Source organism: Coregonus lavaretus, assembly GCF_964263955.1.
Source record: "Coregonus lavaretus genome assembly, contig: HAP1_SCAFFOLD_3020, whole genome shotgun sequence".
Taxonomy (NCBI): domain Eukaryota; kingdom Metazoa; phylum Chordata; class Actinopteri; order Salmoniformes; family Salmonidae; genus Coregonus; species Coregonus lavaretus.
The window spans coordinates 1-18,943 of NW_028164248.1; the positions used below are offsets into that span (position 1 = coordinate 1).

At 46.4% G+C, this 18,943-nt stretch overlaps 1 protein-coding gene across 1 annotated transcript; it reads right to left on the minus strand.

Moving 5' to 3' along the window:
* Positions 1 to 11,042: 11,042 nt before the first annotated feature.
* Positions 11,043 to 14,385, minus strand: LOC311117280 (chloride intracellular channel protein 4-like). The gene is made up of 6 exons (XM_084192251.1): positions 14,126 to 14,385; positions 13,531 to 13,640; positions 13,218 to 13,343; positions 13,009 to 13,115; positions 12,580 to 12,761; positions 11,043 to 12,088 (listed from the first exon to the last, which is right to left on the minus strand). The coding sequence occupies exons 1-6, from the start codon at positions 14,186 to 14,188 to the stop codon at positions 11,927 to 11,929; spliced, it is 750 nt and encodes a 249-aa protein (XP_084048377.1). The 5' UTR covers positions 14,189 to 14,385; the 3' UTR covers positions 11,043 to 11,926.
* Positions 14,386 to 18,943: the final 4,558 nt, after the last annotated feature.

Here is an 18,943-nt window from a genome sequence, read left to right on the forward strand (position 1 = left end):
AGAGGAGAAGAGATGGAGAAAAAGAGAGAAGGAGGGGAGAGAGAGAGAGAGAGAGAGAGAGAGAGAGAGAGAGAGAGAGAGAGAGAGAGAGAGAGAGAGAGAGAGAGAGAGAGAGAGAGAGAGAGAGAGAGAGAGAGAGAGATAGAGAGAGTGAGAGATACAGAGAGAGAGAGAGAGAGAGAGATACAGAGAGAGAGATACAGAGAGAGAGAGAGAGAGAGAGAGAGAGAGAGAGAGAGAGAGAGAGAGAGAGAGACAGAGATAGATACAGAGATAGAGAGAGAGATAGAGAGAGAGAGAGAGAGAGAGAGGAGAGAGAGAGAGAGAGAGAGAGAGAGAGAGAGAGAGGAGGAGAGAGAGAGAGATACAGAGATAGAGAGAGAGAGAGAGATAGAGATAGATAGAGAGAGAGAGTGAGAGATACAGAGATAGAGAGAGAGAGAGAGAGAGAGAGAGAGAGAGAGAGAGAGAGAGAGAGAGAGAGAGAGAGAGATGTCAGCAGCGGTGGTATAATGTCATTTTTGCAGCAGGACTCTGAGGCGATCGATACACCAGATCTGTCCCACTGTGACATCATCACCCCCGAGACATCGCCTGTCATTGTCATGGTAACCCGTCTTGCTGTGACCTCCGACCCTGTAGATAATTATGGGATGGAGAGCAAAAGAAGAGAGGGGTTCTCTTCCCCCTCTATCTCCCTCAATCTCTCTTTCCCTATCCCTCCTGTCACCCTGCTAGAGTACATTACCCATCACCATAGACTGTGTCACTCACATAACTTTTATTTTCTCCCTCTACACTCTTAGATAAAAGGGTTCCAAAAGGGTTCTTCGGCTGTCCCCATAGGAGAACCCTTTTTGGCTCCAGGGAGAACCCTTTTTGGTTCCACGTAGAACTCTTTTGGGTTCCATGTAGAACCCTCTGTGGAAAGGGTCCTACATGGAACTCAAAAGCATTTTACCTGGAACCAAAATGGTTCTACCTGGAACCAAAAAGGGTTCTTCAATGGGTTCTCCTATGGGGACAGCCAAATAACCCTTTTAGGTTCTAGAGTGTTCTCACCCTTTCCCTCCTTCTCTTTCCCACCCACCTGTCCTCTCATCCTCCCTCTCTCCCCCTACGGTGGGGGTGTGTATGTATAATTCATCCGTGTTAATGGGGTAGCAGGGTTCTGCTGGGGAGCAGGAGGGGGAGGAGGTGTGTCGGGTTTCACCCCCCCTGACATTCGACACCCCGCCGTGTGATGTAACATACCCTTTAATTACAGCTGCAACTGGAACCCAGAGCTCAGGTAGCCGCTGACCACGAGAGGAGGCAGAGGAGGGGAGAGGAGGGAAGGAGGAGGAGAGGAGGAGAGGAGGATGAGGGAAGAGGAGGGGAGGAGGAGAGGAGAGGAGGAGAGGAGGAGGAGAGAGGAGGGGAGGAGGAGAGGAGGAGAGGAGGAGGAGAGGAGGAGAGGAGAGGAGGAGAGGAGGAGAGTAGGAGGATAGTAGGAGAAGAGGAGGAGAGGAGGGTGGATGGGTGAAGTGGGTGGGAGCTTGTCAAAGTCAACTCATTTTGAGGAGATTTGAAGCCTGTGCGTGATATCCTTTCATGTTTCATAATGGAACCAGATATAGTGGAACATTTTGCTGTGCACTCTAACTTTCAGCAGAACACATACAAATAGATAAATGTTTGCTTTCTCCAATTTAAGGTCATACAGTTTTTCACCCTTTCAGTATCTATGAGATGGTGAGAGAACAGGAAGAGAAAACTAGAGATACAGAAAGAGAGAGAAGTGGTTCAGTGTGAGAGGATAAACTGAGGTAATCTCTTTTCTCTCGCTCTCCATCTCATTTCATTCTGTTTTCCTTTATTTTCTCTTTTTTCGGGGGTGGGTGATTAAATATTTAGAGTTGTGCGTCGGGGGGCGATGGTGAGAGTGCGAGAATGATTGATGTGCTAGCGGGAGTGCAGCAGTTAGCAATAAAAAGCAGGCGATTGTGTTACCCAACCCATCGATGGACCCACCATTAGTGTCTGCTAATAGACAGCGATCACAGGATTGTCCCTTTCCGTATCCTTCAGGACACGACACATCTCCAAGCTAGCTGCATGTCAGGGGAGTCCTCTCCCCACCTCTCTATCTATCTGTCCTCTCATCTCTCCTCCTCTCTCTATCTCTCCTCTCTTCTCGATCTGTCCTCTCTATCTCTCCTCCTCTTGATCTGTCCTCTCATCTCTCCTCTCTTCTCCTCTTCTCAACTTTTCTCTCTCCACTCATCTCTATCTCTTCTCCTCCTCCAATCTCTTACATTTTCTCTGTCTTACCTCTTTTCATATGCTCTCATTATCCTTCTGTTCTTCCCTGATAGTTTCCTTCATTATCATGGAGTCTGGAGTAGCTAGTTTCCCAAACCATGCTAGACAGCTATATCAGTGGCTGTCTGTAGGCAAGGGAGAAGGCAGGCAGGCTGGTGTTCCTGGTCTGTTGGCTCCATCCTACACCGTGTCAGAGAAGGCCGGTGGCCTGCGGCTGTGATTCGAACCACACTGGACACACACACACACAGACACAGACACAGACACACACACACACAGACAGACAGACACACACACACACACACACACACACACACACACACACACACACACACACACACACACACACACACACACTGTGGTTAGAGGTTTCCAAACCCCTGTGAACCACACTGGCCTCTGGTGAGCCACAGCATCCACGGGGTGTAGAGTGACAACTGGGCTGCCCTCAGAGCACACACACACACACACACACACACACACACACACACACACTCAGATAATGATACACACATCACTCTCAGACTAAATCGTCCCAAACTGCTTTGCTTTCCATTCCATCACTTTCCATCAGTCTAAAAGCTTTTATCCCTGCAGTATGAACAGCTGATTCTATCACTCACACTATTAACATATAGTATACACACACACACACACACACACACACACACACACACACAAACACACAATCAAGGAGTCACACACACACGATCATAGAGTAATGTCCATTCAATCACAGCGCACACTCAACACACACACAGCACACGTGTGTACACACACACACGAACACACACACACACACACAAACCTTCAGGTCTTGCCCTTATTGTGTTTCCCAGTCTCTGGTTTCACCCTGACACATGGTAATAGATTCCGCTGTAGGGCTGCGGCGCTGCTAAGTGGGGGAGAACGCTCACGTTTCACTGAAAACAAATCGCTCTTTTCTTTTTCTCTCTTCTCTTCTCGGCCCTGACCTTCCCTACCTCCCTCTCCTCATCTGTCCATCCTGTCTCTTCCCTTACACTCCTTTATCCCTCCCTAGTTCCTCTCTCACCTCATTCCCTCGGGTCCTCTCTTCTTCCTCTCCGTCACTCACTCCATCCTCTCATTTTCCCCTCGGTGTCCACTATTTCTCTAATCATTCCCCTCGTAACACTTTAGAACATGTTAGATTCAACACTAATGCAGAAAGAGAGGCTGTACACAGATCTCTGTACCACCTACAAGTGAAGCTTGACAAAGAAAGTGAGCAAAAGCAATGGTGGAAATGTTGTCAGCTATGCTCACTTTGAAACAAAATGTCCCTATTTGGGGGCTTAAAACAGAGTATGACTCTGTATCTTTCTTTTTTATAAGCCTGCTGAGCTAAATCTCTAGGCATTATCTTGGGAAGCTAACGCAACTCGACACACAGTTGCTCTCCAGGACCGGAGATGGAGCCCCCTGCAGTGGAGGCACCTGCTGTCGTCCTGTGGAGGAGCAACACTGCCCCTCAGTGGCCTCAGGGTGTAACAGCAGAGAGAGAGATCCCACTATAAAGTCTCCTTCTTATGCTTTACCTTACAGCACCATATTCATATCAGGGGCGCAACTTTGGCTTTAGAAGTGGGGGGACATAATATGTATATATATATATATTTTTTTTATCCAGTCAGATGAACATTCCAAACAGCCTACCCGACCGCTCTGAGGCGTACGCATGGTCCTAAAGCACACCGTTGCCTCGTTTTGTATCACATTCCAATAATAAAACTGAGGGAGACAAAAATGCTATTTCTGAATGTGGGGGGGACATGTCACCCCGTCCCCAGTGGAAGTTGCGCCCCTGATTCATATAGTAATTAGAATATAATGAAATGGTAAGTGCATAAAAGTTACAGAACAATTTGCCATTGAATATTATCAGCATTTAAAGAATCTTTGGTCTTCTGGGGAAATAGGCGTCAAAAAGAGAGAGAGAGGTGCGGAAATGTTGAGTTAACGCATTACTCATGGTAGATTAGTCATCAGTAATTAGTACTGCCTCTGACAACCAGCCAGAGACAGATTAGATTTGACATTTGAGTCCTTTAGAAGAGGCTCTGACCCAGACTGACAAATAAAGAGGCTGAGCCAGAGAGGGACAGAGAGAGATGAAGACAGACAGACAGACGGACAGACAGACCGTCACAGGGAGAAAGAAAGACACACAGACGGACGTAGAGACGGACAGAGATATAAAGAGAGAAAGAGAGACAGACAGACTGGATTTTTAGGACCATCAGGAATGATGAATGGATAGGAAAGGAACACACCGTCCCTCATTCACCACACACACACATACGCGCACACACACATACCCTGTCTCGGTCCAGAGACTCCGTTCAGACAGAGAGAGAGAGAGTAGTGAATAGCTGGATGCTCTCAGTTTGGATGTTCTCCTCCCAGCAACAAGTCTAAACCACAAATCACACACACACACACACACACAAACAAACAAACGCACGCATGCACACATGAGCATACACACACACACACACAGTCCATTCGGAAAGTATTCAGACCCGTTGACTTTTTCCACATTTTGTTACATTACAGCTTTATTCTAAAATTGATTAAATAATTTTTTTTCTCATCAATCTACACAAAATACCCCACAATGACAAAGCGAAAACAGGTTTTTAGAAAAAATAAATAAAAATTTAACAAATAAACAAAAATACCTTTTTACATAGGTATTCAGACCCTTTGCTATGAGACTCGAAATTGAGCTCAGGTCCATCCTGTTTCCATTGATCATCCTTGAGATGTTTCTACAACTTGATTGCAGAGCAATGTGGTAAATTCAATTGATTGGACATGATTTGGAAAGGCACACACCTGTCTATATAAGGTCCCACAGTTGACAGTGCATGTCAGAGCAAAAACCAAGCCATGAGAACGAAGGAATTGTCCGTAGAGCTCCGAGACAGGATTGTGTCGCGGCACAGATCTGGGGAAGGGTACCAAAACATTTCTGCAGCATTGAATGTGCCCAAGAACACAGTGGCCTCCATCATTCTTAAATGGAAGAAGTTTGGAACCACCAAGATTCTTCCTAGAGCTGGCCGCCTGGCCAAACTGAGCAATTGGGGGAGAAGGGCCTTGGTCAGGGAGGTGACCAAGAACCCGATGGTCACTCTTAAAGAGCTCCAGAGTTCCTCTGTGGAGATGGGAGAACCTTCCAGAAGGACAACCATCTCTGCAGCACTCCACCAATCAGGCCTTTATGGTAGAGTGGCCAGACGGAAGCCACTCCTCAGTAAAAGGCACATGACAGCCCGCTTGGAGTTGACCAAAAGGCACCTAAAGACTCTCAGACCATGAGAAACAAGATTCTCTGGTCTGATGAAACAAAGATTGAACTGTTTGGCCTGAATGCCAAGCGTCATGTCTGGAGGAAACCTGGCACCATCCCTACGGTGAAGCATGGTGGTGGCAGCATCATGCTGTGGGGGATGTGTTTCAGCGGCAGGGACTGGGAAACTAGTGAACAAGAGGGCAAGATGAACGGAGCAATGTACAGAGAGATCCTTGGTGAAAACCTGCTCCAAAGCGCTCAGGGCCTCAGACTGGGGCGAAGGTTCACCTTCCAACAGGACAACGACCCTAAGCACACAGCCAAGACAATGCAGGAGTGGCTTCGGGACAAGTCTCTGAATGTCCATGAGTGGCCCAGCCAGAGCCCGGACTTGAACCCGATCGAACATCTCTGGAGGGACCTGAAAATAGCTGTGCAGCGACGCTCCCCATCCAACCTGACAGAGCTTGAGAAGATCTGCAGAGAAGAATGGGAGAAACTCCCCAAATACAGGTATGCCAAGCTTGTAGCGTCATACCCAAGAAGACTCAAGGCTGTAATCACTGCCAAAGGTGCTTCAACAAAGTACTGAGTAAAGGGTCTGAATACTGCAAAAAATTCTAATATCCAGTTTTGCTTTGTCATTATGGGGTATTGTGTGTAGATTGATGAGGGAAAAAAACAATTTAATCTGTTTTAGAATAAAGCTGTAACGTAACAAAATGTGGAAAAAGTCAAGGGGTCTGAATACATTCCGAATGCAACATCACTCCTCAGCCCTGTCACCAGTGTCATCTCGACAACATCACTCCTTAGCCCTGTCACCAGTGTCATCTCCACAACATCACTCCTCAGCCCTGTCACCAGTGTCATCTCCACAACATCACTCCTCAGCCCTTTCACCAGTGTCATCTCCACAACATCACTCCTCAGCCCTGTCACCAGTGTCATCCACAACATCCAGTATTCCCATGCCCATGTCTTTCAACTCCTCCTCTCCAATCTCCCTTCTCCTCTCCGCACTCCTCTCCTCTTTCAACTCACCCTTTTCCTCTCCTCTATCCATTCTCCTCTCCTCTCCCTCCTCCTCTCCCTTTTCAACTACCCCTCTCCCATCTCCTCTCCTCTTTCAACTCCCCCTCTCCCTCCTCCTCTCCTCTTTCAACTCCCCCTCTTCTCTCCTCACCCGTCATTTCAAAACGCCTTTCTGACATCACAGCGTAGGACAATCAGTGTGTCCAGTACACCGTCATCTTCCTGTGTGATTAAGCTTAGTGACAGGCCGAAAAAAAACTATTTTATAGACTGAACATTACTCTCTTTGACTGCATCTCCCTTTGAGGTGCATCACACAACACTGTCTGTCTGCATCTGATGATTATATGTGTGTGTGGGTGGGTGTGTTTGGTGATGCTGTGTGTGAGTGTTTATTTGTGCGTGAGGGTCTGTTGGCCAGATTCAAGCTAACCTCTGCCCTTTGCAAACAAATAGTGTGTAGTATTTTCGAGCATGTTTGCCTTTATCAATTCATGTCTATTATTAACAGTGTGTGTGTGTGTGTTTCTGAGTCTGCAACGTTTTCATTGTGTGTGTGTGTGTGTGTGGCCTGGGCCAACTTTGTGTTGGAGACAGGCTTTTGGCCCTCCTGCGTCAGAGGGCCTTTCTCTGTGGGCCCCTGAGCAAACACATTAAGAGGAATCTTATCACTGCTTATACAGCGGGGCGACGCGCTGACACACACACACTCGCAAACACACACAATGGCGAGCCTGACGCCAAACACGCCAAATGTCATCACGCCGCTAAAGGAAGGAGCGGGCGGGATCACAAGAAATTAGCAGCCCCCTCATTGGGCAATGACGAGGTGTTGGTTTGGCCCGTCATGAAGGAACCGTTGGGTTTATAAAGAGAGGATGGGACAGGTCTACAGTTAGAAACGACAAGAGCGTAATTCGCACACGCACCTCTGCACACACACACTCTCGACAAGCCTTCTTCACAGAGGCGCATCGGTGCTGAACGACAAGTGTGTGTACGACAAACGAGTTTGAGTGGCTTCAGAGACAGAAATAAAGAAACAGACTTGGACAAGAAGACTAACGGACACCCAAACGATTGTCTGAACACTGACCACCAGGAGACATACAGGTTATCTCAACGTGTAGCTAAAGAAGACGAGGAGACGACAGAGCTAACTCAGCTCTTTGAGACTAAAACGAGACCTTGTTGGTACCCGAAGACCTAAGCTTTAGAACCAGACCAGTACTTGTGGTTGAAGCCCAGAAGCTGCGGTCAGAATTGGTTCAGAAACGGTCAGAAGTTCCGGTAAAAAGGTGCAGTCATGCAGAAAGTATCTGTGGTCCTGTTGGTGGGAGTCCTGATGGTGCTGGTGACTCTGTGGGCTGGAGTGGACACAGCCCCCACCCTGCTCACTGACAGAGGTAAGGAGGTAAGGAGGTAAGGAGGGAGGGAGGGAGGGAGGGAGGGAGGGAGGGAGGGAGGGAGGGAGGGAGGGAGGGAGGGAGGGAGGGAGGGAGGGAGGGAGGGAGGGAGGGAGATGGGTCAGAGTCGAGGTATAAAGGGAACATGGAGGGAACATATGATGGAGAGAAAGGATGGAAGAGAATGGAAGGAGGGAGTAGGAAGGAATGCTGAGATTGAGTGGCTGAAGGGAGAGAGTGATGGGATGGGACAGAGAAGGTGAAGGAAGAGAAGGATGGACACATCATGGTTAAGGATGAAGATGGCTGAATGAAAGTATTCAGGGAGAATAGATGAAGAATTTGTTGCTCACACTCCTCTCTGCCTAGAATAGACTTTCCTCGCCCACACAATGCTGAATTATCCTGTGGGGTATGTACACACACACACAAAAAATGCAAGCAAGCAAGCACACACACACACACACACACAAACAAATGCAAGCAAGCACACACACACACACACACACACACAAAGCCGCTCGTGTCCACTCTCAACTCCGACACTAGCTGACATTGGTACGTGGGGATTCCATGGCGTTGCTATGGGACCGTTGTGACGTCAGGGGCGTGTATGACGTTCAGAGGGTATTTTGGTGGCCACATAACAATACGGCTCAGCTGACAGAGTGACCCTCTGAAGACAGGGACAGATAGAAAGCTGAGAAAGGGAAATGCGTCATCATCCTGAATCATTATGAGAGGCATTATATAATGAGGATGGCATTCTGCCAGGTGTTGGATATGACACTGCAGACCAGTGGAGGCTGCTGATGGGAGGACGGCTCATAATAATGGCTGGAACGGAGCAAATGGAATGGCATCAAACACATAGAAACCATATATTTGATACCATTTCACCAATTCCGCTCCAGCCATTACCACGAGCCCATCCTTCCCAATTAAGGTGCCACCAACCTCCTGTGCTGCAGACCACAGAATGTTCATGTGTGTCTGTAATGTTGTCTTTCAGGAGACATACAGCTACCAGGTCCAGCTATGGGCGACTCAATTGTGCAAGAGAGAGAGGAACCATCAACGGTCAACACTTCAAAACTACTGAAGACCATACTGATGACCACCATCCCTGTTGGTCGAGAAAAGACATCCACACCCACCAGCAGTCTGAATAGACGATTGAAGATGAATCCAGTGACGAGCAGCCCAGGTAGACGAGCCCAGATCCTGAAGATGCTGTCGGCGCTGGAGGAACTCAGCAGGACGATCAACAGCACCCGGAGCACACGGATGACCATAATGCCCAGAGGGTCAGCAAACGGCAGAAATTCAGGAAAGAAGAAGAAAGCGGTAAATCAATGCTGTTTGTGTTTATGATATTCCTACCTGCCTTGGGATAGAATAGTTACTTTCACACCAGAATGTGTTTTAGAAAGTATTGAAATCAATGGGAGTGATAGGAGCAACCATTACATTTTCAAAATTGTATGACCAAATCAACTCAACATTGAAATGTTACATTAAAGGTGATTTGGCTCCCTTTTTTTTTACATTGCACTGTTGCCCCATTACGTCCATTGATCGCTAGTTAGCGATTGGCTAAAGTTAGCTGATGTTTGTAATGCAGTTTCTCTTCGCCCGTAGACTACTTTCAGGTTGAGGAACCATCTTACAATAAGTTGTAAACCTGAACTTCTCCTTTATTAAGTATTAAATACTGTACCTGTGATACATCATTTGAAAGGATCCTCCTGCCTGCTTGAAACTGAAGTGTGGCTTCATCTATTCCTGTACTGAAGGTAGCTGCGGCAGATACAGTGAAAACCACCACAGTGCCTCCTGTGGATGTTGGAGGTAACGTCACTGCATCCCGTCCCAGCACTGACGGAATAGACCCCAGCAGCCTGAGTGGCCGAAACTTCAAGAAGTCCCTGCCACCGCAACCCAAGAAGCCCAGCAACAAGAGAGGTGACAGCAAGGGGTCAAAAGTCAATTAGGAAGTGTTTGTCACTGGTTTCCTGTCTTGTCATATTTGTTAATATTTGAAGTTATTTCAACTTTATAATCTCGTTCTCTTTCTCTCCAACAGTGTGTTTCTGGAAGTACTGCTCCCAAAACTGATCCTCCACAGACCCCTGTAAACATCCATGGTACCCTCCAAACCGACGTTCACCCCATCCTACCCCCACCCTACACCGGGCACTAGGCAACCAACGCGGCGAGGCATTGGAGGCCCGGCGCCACCATTGACCTTTTCATTGGCTCATCAATAACAGTACTGACCAATCAGATTGCCCCACCATCGACGTGTGTACTTGTGCCTATGTGCACGAAAGTCTGTTAACCCTTTATAGAAGAGAAAGCGCTGTGTGTGATCTCTAATAAAGACGACCCAAACATGATAAAACTATACGACAATAAAGACACGTTTATTTTTCTACAGATCCCTCTCTCTCTCTCGCTCTCTCAGTTGTTCATTATGAAATGACCAATATGTCCAAAATTACCAAAATGACTGGAACTGTGTGCAGTTGGCTGCTAAAGACGAGGTTGAGGGCAGATTTATTGCTGTTTTTTGAGTCGCTCACAAGATAATTTGAAAGGGTTCGTGGCATCATCGCAAAGCTCAGACGATTGCCTCAAAGGCTATGTACACATTGGTTGTATAATGTGATGTTACTGGACCGCTTATATTGGTGGTAGAGATTTACATAAGAGATTTACACACTTCTTGCAAAACTCTAGAATTCCTGGAGAGGATGTCCCCATGGTAACCCATGGTGGCACTGTAAACTGCACTTGTTGATATTAGGGCTTTTAAGTTTCGGGTTCCACAGAAGAGTCAGTTGTATCGTTGCCTTGGTGACTGTGGGTGACTGGGTTATTGAGGTTTAAAGGGGAAGTTCATCCCAAATTCAAAAGTCTGTCAGAAGTTGTCATACATCAAAAGATACACAAAACAAGGTAGCAAACATATCAAAGACATATCACTGTTCTGAAATCAGTTTAATAAAGTCTCCTCTGGTGAGGATTATAAGGCGAGTGCACAGGGTTGTGTCAGAATTTGTTTGCTGCATAGAGAGATACAGTACACACTTCCGCCACAATCAAAATGGCTTCCGATTCAACCTGTATGTTCAGGAAGGCCCAATCAGGGGAGCTTCTCAACAGAAAGCCCCACCCACAATCATCCTATGGTCAATAGAATTATATATAAAACGATATCAATGCAGATTTATGAGATTAAAATAATGTTTTTCATTGGTAACAACATGCCGTGAGTACACATACATTTTGCTTTTACAAAGCATACAAGTAGAAAACAGTCAGACCTTTTTTACTATTGATTATTATTCACCCATAGATAGCCAAAATTAGACAGAGGAGAAACTAAAGAAAAGTGAATTTATAAAGTATATGTATGTTCATTTCTATATATAGGTTAATACTGTGGTCAAGGCCAAAGTGTTGCATATTCATATAATAAGTATGGCGTGTCTACCTGTGCTCTGCTATACCTCCGAGACACAGAGGTTATAACAATCTAATGAATGCTTATGGCTGCTTTAGGACAGTTTTACAATGTTGCAGTGTTAGTAGATAGTACTATGTGTTGTTAGAGTTAGTACTCTAGGTTTCTAACAGTGTTTGTGTCTTAAATGACACCCTATATTATAGTGCACTACAGAGGGCTTTGGTCCAAAGGACTGGATGTGAAATGGATGCAGACCTCTCTGTCTAGTGGTCTTAGATTCACAGCAGGCATGACAATACATATGAGCGCCGTGCAACCCAACCGGGGAGTGCACAAAGACACACACACACACAAACATGCAATTTGGGATTGGGCCTTCTCAGTCTCTTGCTATTTGATTCGTTTGGCCACATCTATGTAGGCGAATTCGATCTCACGCTCGACAGGACAGGTGTTGGTAAACTCTTCCCTCTTGTAGGCGTGGTTCAGATAGCGCCACACCCCCGCCATCTCCGCCGGGATCTCAAAGCCACGGTACTTCCTGGCCACCACCTGGGACAGGACAGAGACACAGGTGATGTCATGAAACAGACCAGGAAGTAGCCTAAACATGGGAATCACTTTGAGAGAAACAAAGCATAACTCATATGGATCAGTGATAGAGGTCAGTGTTGATGTGAGGATTTAGAGGATATAAGTAATTAAAGTAGTACCTTTATAATGTGTAGTTTGGGCAGCAGTACCTTTATAATGTGTAGTTTGGGCAGCAGTACCTTTATAATGTGTCGTTTGGGCAGCAGTACCTTTATAATGTGTAGTTTGGGCAGCAGTACCTTTATAATGTTTAGTTTGGGCAGCAGTACCTTTATAATGTGTAGTTTGGGCAGCAGTACCTTTATAATGTGTAGTTCGGGCAGCAGTACCTTTATAATGTGTAGTTTGGGCAGCAGTACCTTTATAATGTGTAGTTTGGGCAGCAGTACCTTTATAATGTGTCGTTTGGGCAGCAGTACCTTTATAATGTGTAGTTTGGGCAGCAGTACCTTTATAATGTGTAGTTTGGGCAGCAGGTTGCAGTCTGCCAGAGTGAGGTCAGGTCCGTCCAGGAAGCAGCGTGTGGACTCCTGAGGGTCGTCTATGCTGTTGGCATCGATCTCCTCCGGCAGGGGGGTCCTCAGAAATTCATCCAACCGCCTCAGAGACTTCAACAGGGCCTTCTCCAGGCCTACACACACACACACACACACACACACACACACACACACACACACACACACACACACACACACACACACACACACACACACACACACACACACACACACACACACACACACGGTATGCAGTGAGTGAACACAGACAGACAGAGATGCACACACACAGACATACATTGTAATCACAGTCAGAGACACGCAGTACACACAAACATGCACACACGCACACACAAACACACACACAAACACAAGCCTTACCGTCGTTGGTATCTTTGCGGGGGTTCTTGATGTAGGCAGAGAACTTGGAGAACACATCTATACCTGCAGTGTTTGACTCTGGGTGTTTAGTCGCCAACTTGGGGTACCTGAGAAAGAGGAAGATATATCAGACATCAGGATTGGTCAGTTGAATCCAGGAAGTGGTAGTTTGATTGACAGGCAATAGACAGGAAGTGGTGGGTGTGTACCGTGGTGGCGTGAGTTTTTCCTCCAGGAACTCTTCTATCTTGTTGACGTCGACCTTCACCTCCCCGTTAAACGTGACGAACGGAGGGTTGGTCCCCGGGGCCAGGTCCTGCAGGTCCGACGGTTTCCTGGGTAACACATTATTGCAGGGTTCTTACAGGGTTATTACAAGGTTCCTGGGTCAGGGTACTTCCATTAGCATCATCCAGCATTAATGGTTGAATGTCTTAAGAAAGTACGTCAAATCGACTTGATCTTGATATAGAACACAATTGATTGATTGATGGATGTATTTGCCGATGCGATGATCCATACCTTTTGAGATCGACTGTGGTGACGTTGAAGATGACTCCCTTCAGCCACAGGATCATGAAGAGGCGCTGGGAGAACGGACAGTTCCCGATGCTCTCACCATCACTGCCAGCCTAAGTAGGAGACACACAAAGGGTTCAGTCCAACTCATATACACACAGTTCAAATACACACATACAACAGGCCCCAATCACAAATGCCCTGGTCATTGTTCCCTGTCTGGTAAAACACACTCCCACACAAGCTGATTCGGCCCTGATGTTCTCTTGCCACTAGAGGTCCTCAACAAACCTGAGAGATCAACAACAAAAACAGCACCAGCAGCAGAACCAGCAGCAGCAACAACAGCACCACCAGCGGCACCAGCACCATCAGCAGCAACAACACCACCACCAGCAGCACCAGCACCATCAGCTGCAACAACAGCACCACCAGCAGCACCAGCACCAGCAGCAGCAACAACAGTACCACCAGCAGAACCAGCACCAGCAGCACCAGCACCACCAGCAGCAACAACAGCACCACCAGCAGCACCAGCACCAGCAGCAGCAACAACAGTGCCACCAGCATTCCTCCATACTTTAAGCTCAACTCTTACCTTGACAAACAGCTCGATAGTTGGGAAACCCAGCTTTTTGGCTGCTATGTCAAACCAGGCCATGGTGACAACACAAGTCAAGGTTTCAGTTTATGGACTCATAACCTAGAGGTCCAAAGACACAGCCCGATCCGTAAATCAATCTGCCTCCAATCAGTCCGGTTCTGTCAGCGAAACTCGTGAAAGTTACTGTCTCCCTGCCTATTGAGCTCTGTCTGGGCAGGCTGAGACAGGACCGGGTCGTCAGGTTCTGTAGCTGTGGGCGACCATGGTTGGGGTGGTAAGATGGAGGGGAGGTGGGTTAAGATATGCAGAGCAGGACAGTGAGACGTTTTGCACAGCACACTCCCTCTTTGTTAGCAACACACGGCTAGCATAATAGAAACAGTGTCTGGGTGTTTTCCCTGTCTGGTGGGGCGTCTTTCATTTACTTTGATAGATTGTAGTTCTGATGTGTTGGTTTCAGCTACAGGTACTGATGAATGAATAATAGCCCATGCCAAACAGAGAACAACGTGTAAACTTTTTTAGATACGTAATCAGGTCCATGTGCCCCTCTACAATAATGTATCCCTGATGCAAAAGCCTCAGCTTATGTTTCCAGTTAGATGATCTCATTCACTGGCCTAATAACCTACAATGCAGAAACTCAGCCTCCTTTGGTGCACCAGGATACATTTTAATCAATCCTCAAAAAACAGCAACAATAGGCCCCAACTGACTGACCCAGAGTCAGTCTCTGTGGGTATGGTTTCTGTGTGGGCTGGTGGAACAGTGTGAGGCCTTTTCTGGGGTCAGTGTGTGGGAGTTCATGGAATCCTCAGCCCTGTTCTGACCCTGATGGAAAAGGGCAATGTGTTTCACACGCACACACACACACACACACACACACACACACACACACACACACACACACACACACACGTGCACACACATACGCATGCACATACACGCACACTGAAAGCATACTCCTCGTAGGCAACCAACCTTACTGTACATATCATAGAAGTACCTCATTGGGTAGAAAGCTGTCAACAACATAAAGAGGATTGTTTGATCGTATATATTTCTACTGAGATCATTACAAACCCAACCAACAGCGATTCATCACACTTGAACTCCGACCCCAAAGCAATGAGTGACCATTCTAGTGTTCTAAATGAGAGAGAGAGAGAGAGAGAGAGAGAGAGAGAGAGAGAGAGAGAGAGAGAGAGAGAGAGAGAGAGAGAGAGAGAGAGAGAGAGAGAGAGAGAGAGAGAGAGAGAGAGAGAGAGAGAGAGAGAATGCAATTTCCTTGAGTCTCTAACTCCGGTGAAAGCCACAGTTGGAGCTTGCTTGGCCATGGAGCATACCTCCAGTTGCTCTCACACCAGGAGCAAGACAAAGGTGTCTATTGTATTATGTGAGCAGGCGCCCTGGGAGAACAGGGCAGGATATTAGGACATTTTCCCCCAGGCTTAATCCTTTAGCTGGGCGCCAGGGCACCTTCATCAAACACTGTAATGTGCCTTTGTTGTGTTGGTCACGTCCTGGGCCCATGGCATGCAGCACTCCAGACTTACAACGTTTTTAGCAGGAGGTTTTATCTAAGCGACTGACGGTTAGCACATATATTATGTAGCACATGTGGGAGTCAAATCCACAAGCCTGGGGTTGTTATAGAGAGCCACACTCCAACCAATTGAGCCAAATGAGGTACCATGTCAGGTAACTTTTTAATAACAGGCTTTTTATAGACAACTGACCAGAGAGGCATGGCTCAAAGCAATACAGTCGCGGCTGGAATGGAGCGTAATGATGGATTGCCTCAACGTAGTGCTCTCCATCGAGTTCTCAAAGCACTTTACATTGATAGTGGGCCACAGGTGATGCCACGGCAGCTATTTTGTGCCAGAACACTCACCAATAACACTACTAGAATGCCCCTCACACACAGTCACACATGGGACAATGGGGCCGTCAAGTCTGTGTGTGGAGGGGGGGGGGGGGGTTGCAATCAGCTAAAGAGGGGTAGGATTACAGTAGGATATCACTCTCTTAATGGGATGAGATAAGGGGATCACAGTGGGATCACACTCAACCCAACGACATGACTCAAGCATGCCAACAGACATTTTACATTTTTAGTCATTTAGCAGACGCTCTTATCCAGAGTGACTTACAGTTAGTGAGTGCATACATTTTTTCAGACATTACACACAATCACACACAACCCCAACAAAACACCTCACATGCAATCATAACACAGGCAATATTACACAACATGCCTCACACCCAAACCGCAAGCATGCTTGATGTTTCCTTAGCAACAGATTTTCAAAATGGCGGTGTGTTTATGAATAAAGTCCAGCAGGCTAATACTTCACTGGCCAGACACACAGCTTCCGATCCTGTCCTCTCCTAACTACACAACCTCTGACCTGAAGGGCCAAACAGTGTCTTTATTACAACGTAATTTAAGTGACCTGCTAACTACTACCTTACAGTATATTTACCAGGCAAAGATCTGAAGCGAAGCCAGTTTCATGGTATGTTGCCATGTCGCTACACTCGGTAGTAAAGAAGAACAGGCCACAGAAAGTAGGCTAATGATAACAACGGCCTCTCACTCTCAACGAATCCCGACAGGCGGCCATTTTAAGTTGTCAAATCGTGTTACTTTAAACCAGCCAGAGGAGAAGCAACCACCACAACAGAACAATGCCTGGGGCTTTGACCGGACAGTGTCTGAGCTAGCCTTTATGACCAACTGAACATGACCAGAGACCAGACACTAAGTAGCTAAAATAAGCTAAAAGGCAGGCTAGGTCTAGTGGCTAAGGACTGGCATGGGTTTTCCTATGATGCTAGCTAGCACGCTACATGTAGCCCTATTTGTAATCTATAGAACAAGATGACAGGAAAGTTCCATTACGAGCTAAGTAGATAATTCTCTAGGATTCTGAAACACTGATTTGAGTACAATATGAGAGAGGGAGACAGATAGAGAGCGAGAAAGAAAGAAGGAGATTGTCCACTATTAAAGCTCTTCTAAGAGAAGGGGTGGGTCTGTTTTGTTGTGACATGTGGACAGATAAATCCTTTAGCCGTTACCTGAATAGAAGCTACACTTGACTTTAAATACATGCTAAACTATATTCTGCCACAAGTGGAGTTGGCAATACACAGAGACAATGGCAGAGACCACACCCCTCAGTGTTCTTCAGTCCTGGTCCTGAGCACCCACAGGATGTACAGGCTAACACACCTGATTCAGGTAATCAGCTGATTGATATAGCCTGTAGCTCTCCAGGACCAGGAAGCACTGGGGCCTTTTCAGGAAGATGCAACATAAGAGAACATTCAGATATAAATGTACTGTGTACTACACAGTGTGTATTGTAGATAGAACATACAGTTGAAGTCGGAAGTTTACGTACACTTAGGTTGGAGTCATTAAAACTCTTTTTTCAACCACTCCACAAATGTCTTGTTAACAAACCATAGTTTTGGCAAGTCGGTTAGGACATCTACTTTGTCCATGACACAAGTAATTTTTCCAACAATTGTTTACAGACAGATTATTTCACTTATAATTCACTGTATCACAATTCCAGTTGACTGTGCCTTTAAACAGCTTGGAAAATTCCAGAAAATGATGTCATGGCTTTAGAAGCTTCTGATAGGCTAATTGACATCATTTAAGTCAATTGGAGGTGTACCTGTGGATGTATTTCAAGGCCTACCTTCATACTCAGTGCCTCTTTGCTTGACATCATGGGAAAATCAAAAGAAATCAGCCAAGACCTCAGAATTTTTTTTTGTAGACCTCCACAAGTCTGGTTCATCCTTGGGAGCAATTTCCAAACGCCTGAAGGTACCACTTTCATCTGAACAAACAATAGTACGCAAGTATAAACACCATGGGACCACGTAGCCATCATACCGCTCAGGAAGGAGACGCGTTCTGTCTCCTAGAGATTAACGTACTTTGGTGCGAAAAGTGCAAATCAATCCCAGAATAACAACAAAGGACCTTGTGAAGATGCTGGAGGAAACAGGTACAAAAGTATCTATATCCACAGTAAAACGAGTCCTATATCGACATAACCTGAAAGGCCGCTCAGCAAGGAAGAAGCCACTGCTCCACAACCGCCATAAAAAAGCCAAACTACGGTTTGCAACTGCACATGGGGACAAAGATTGTACTTTTTGGAGAAATGTACTCTGGTCTGATGAAACAAAAATAGAACTGTTTGGCCATAATGACCATCGTTATGTTTGGAGGAAAAAGGGGGCTGCTTGCAAGCCGAAGAACACCATCCCAACCGTGAAGCACGGGGTGGCAGCATCATGCTGTGGGGGTGCTTTGCTGCTGGAGGGACTGGTGCACTTCACAAAATAGATGGCATCATGAGGAAGGAAAATTATGTGGATATATTGAAGCAACATCTCAAGACACCAGTCAGGAAGTTAAAGCTTGGTCGCAAATGGGTCTTCCAAATGGACAATGACCCCAAGCATACTTCCAAAGTTGTGGTAAGATGGCTTAAGGTTCAACGAGTCAAGGTATTGGAGTGGCCATTACAAAGCCCTGACCTCAATCCTATAGACAATTTGTGGGCAGAACTGAAAAAGCGTGTGCGAGCAAGGAGGCCTACAAACCTGACTCAGTTACACCAGCTCTGTCAGGAGGAATGGCCAAAATTCACCCAACTTATTGTGAGAAGCTTGTGGAAGGCTACCCGAAACGTTTGACCCAAGTTAAACAATTTAAAGGCAATGCTACCAAATACTAATTGAGTGTAAGTAAACTTCTGACCCACTGGGAATGTGATG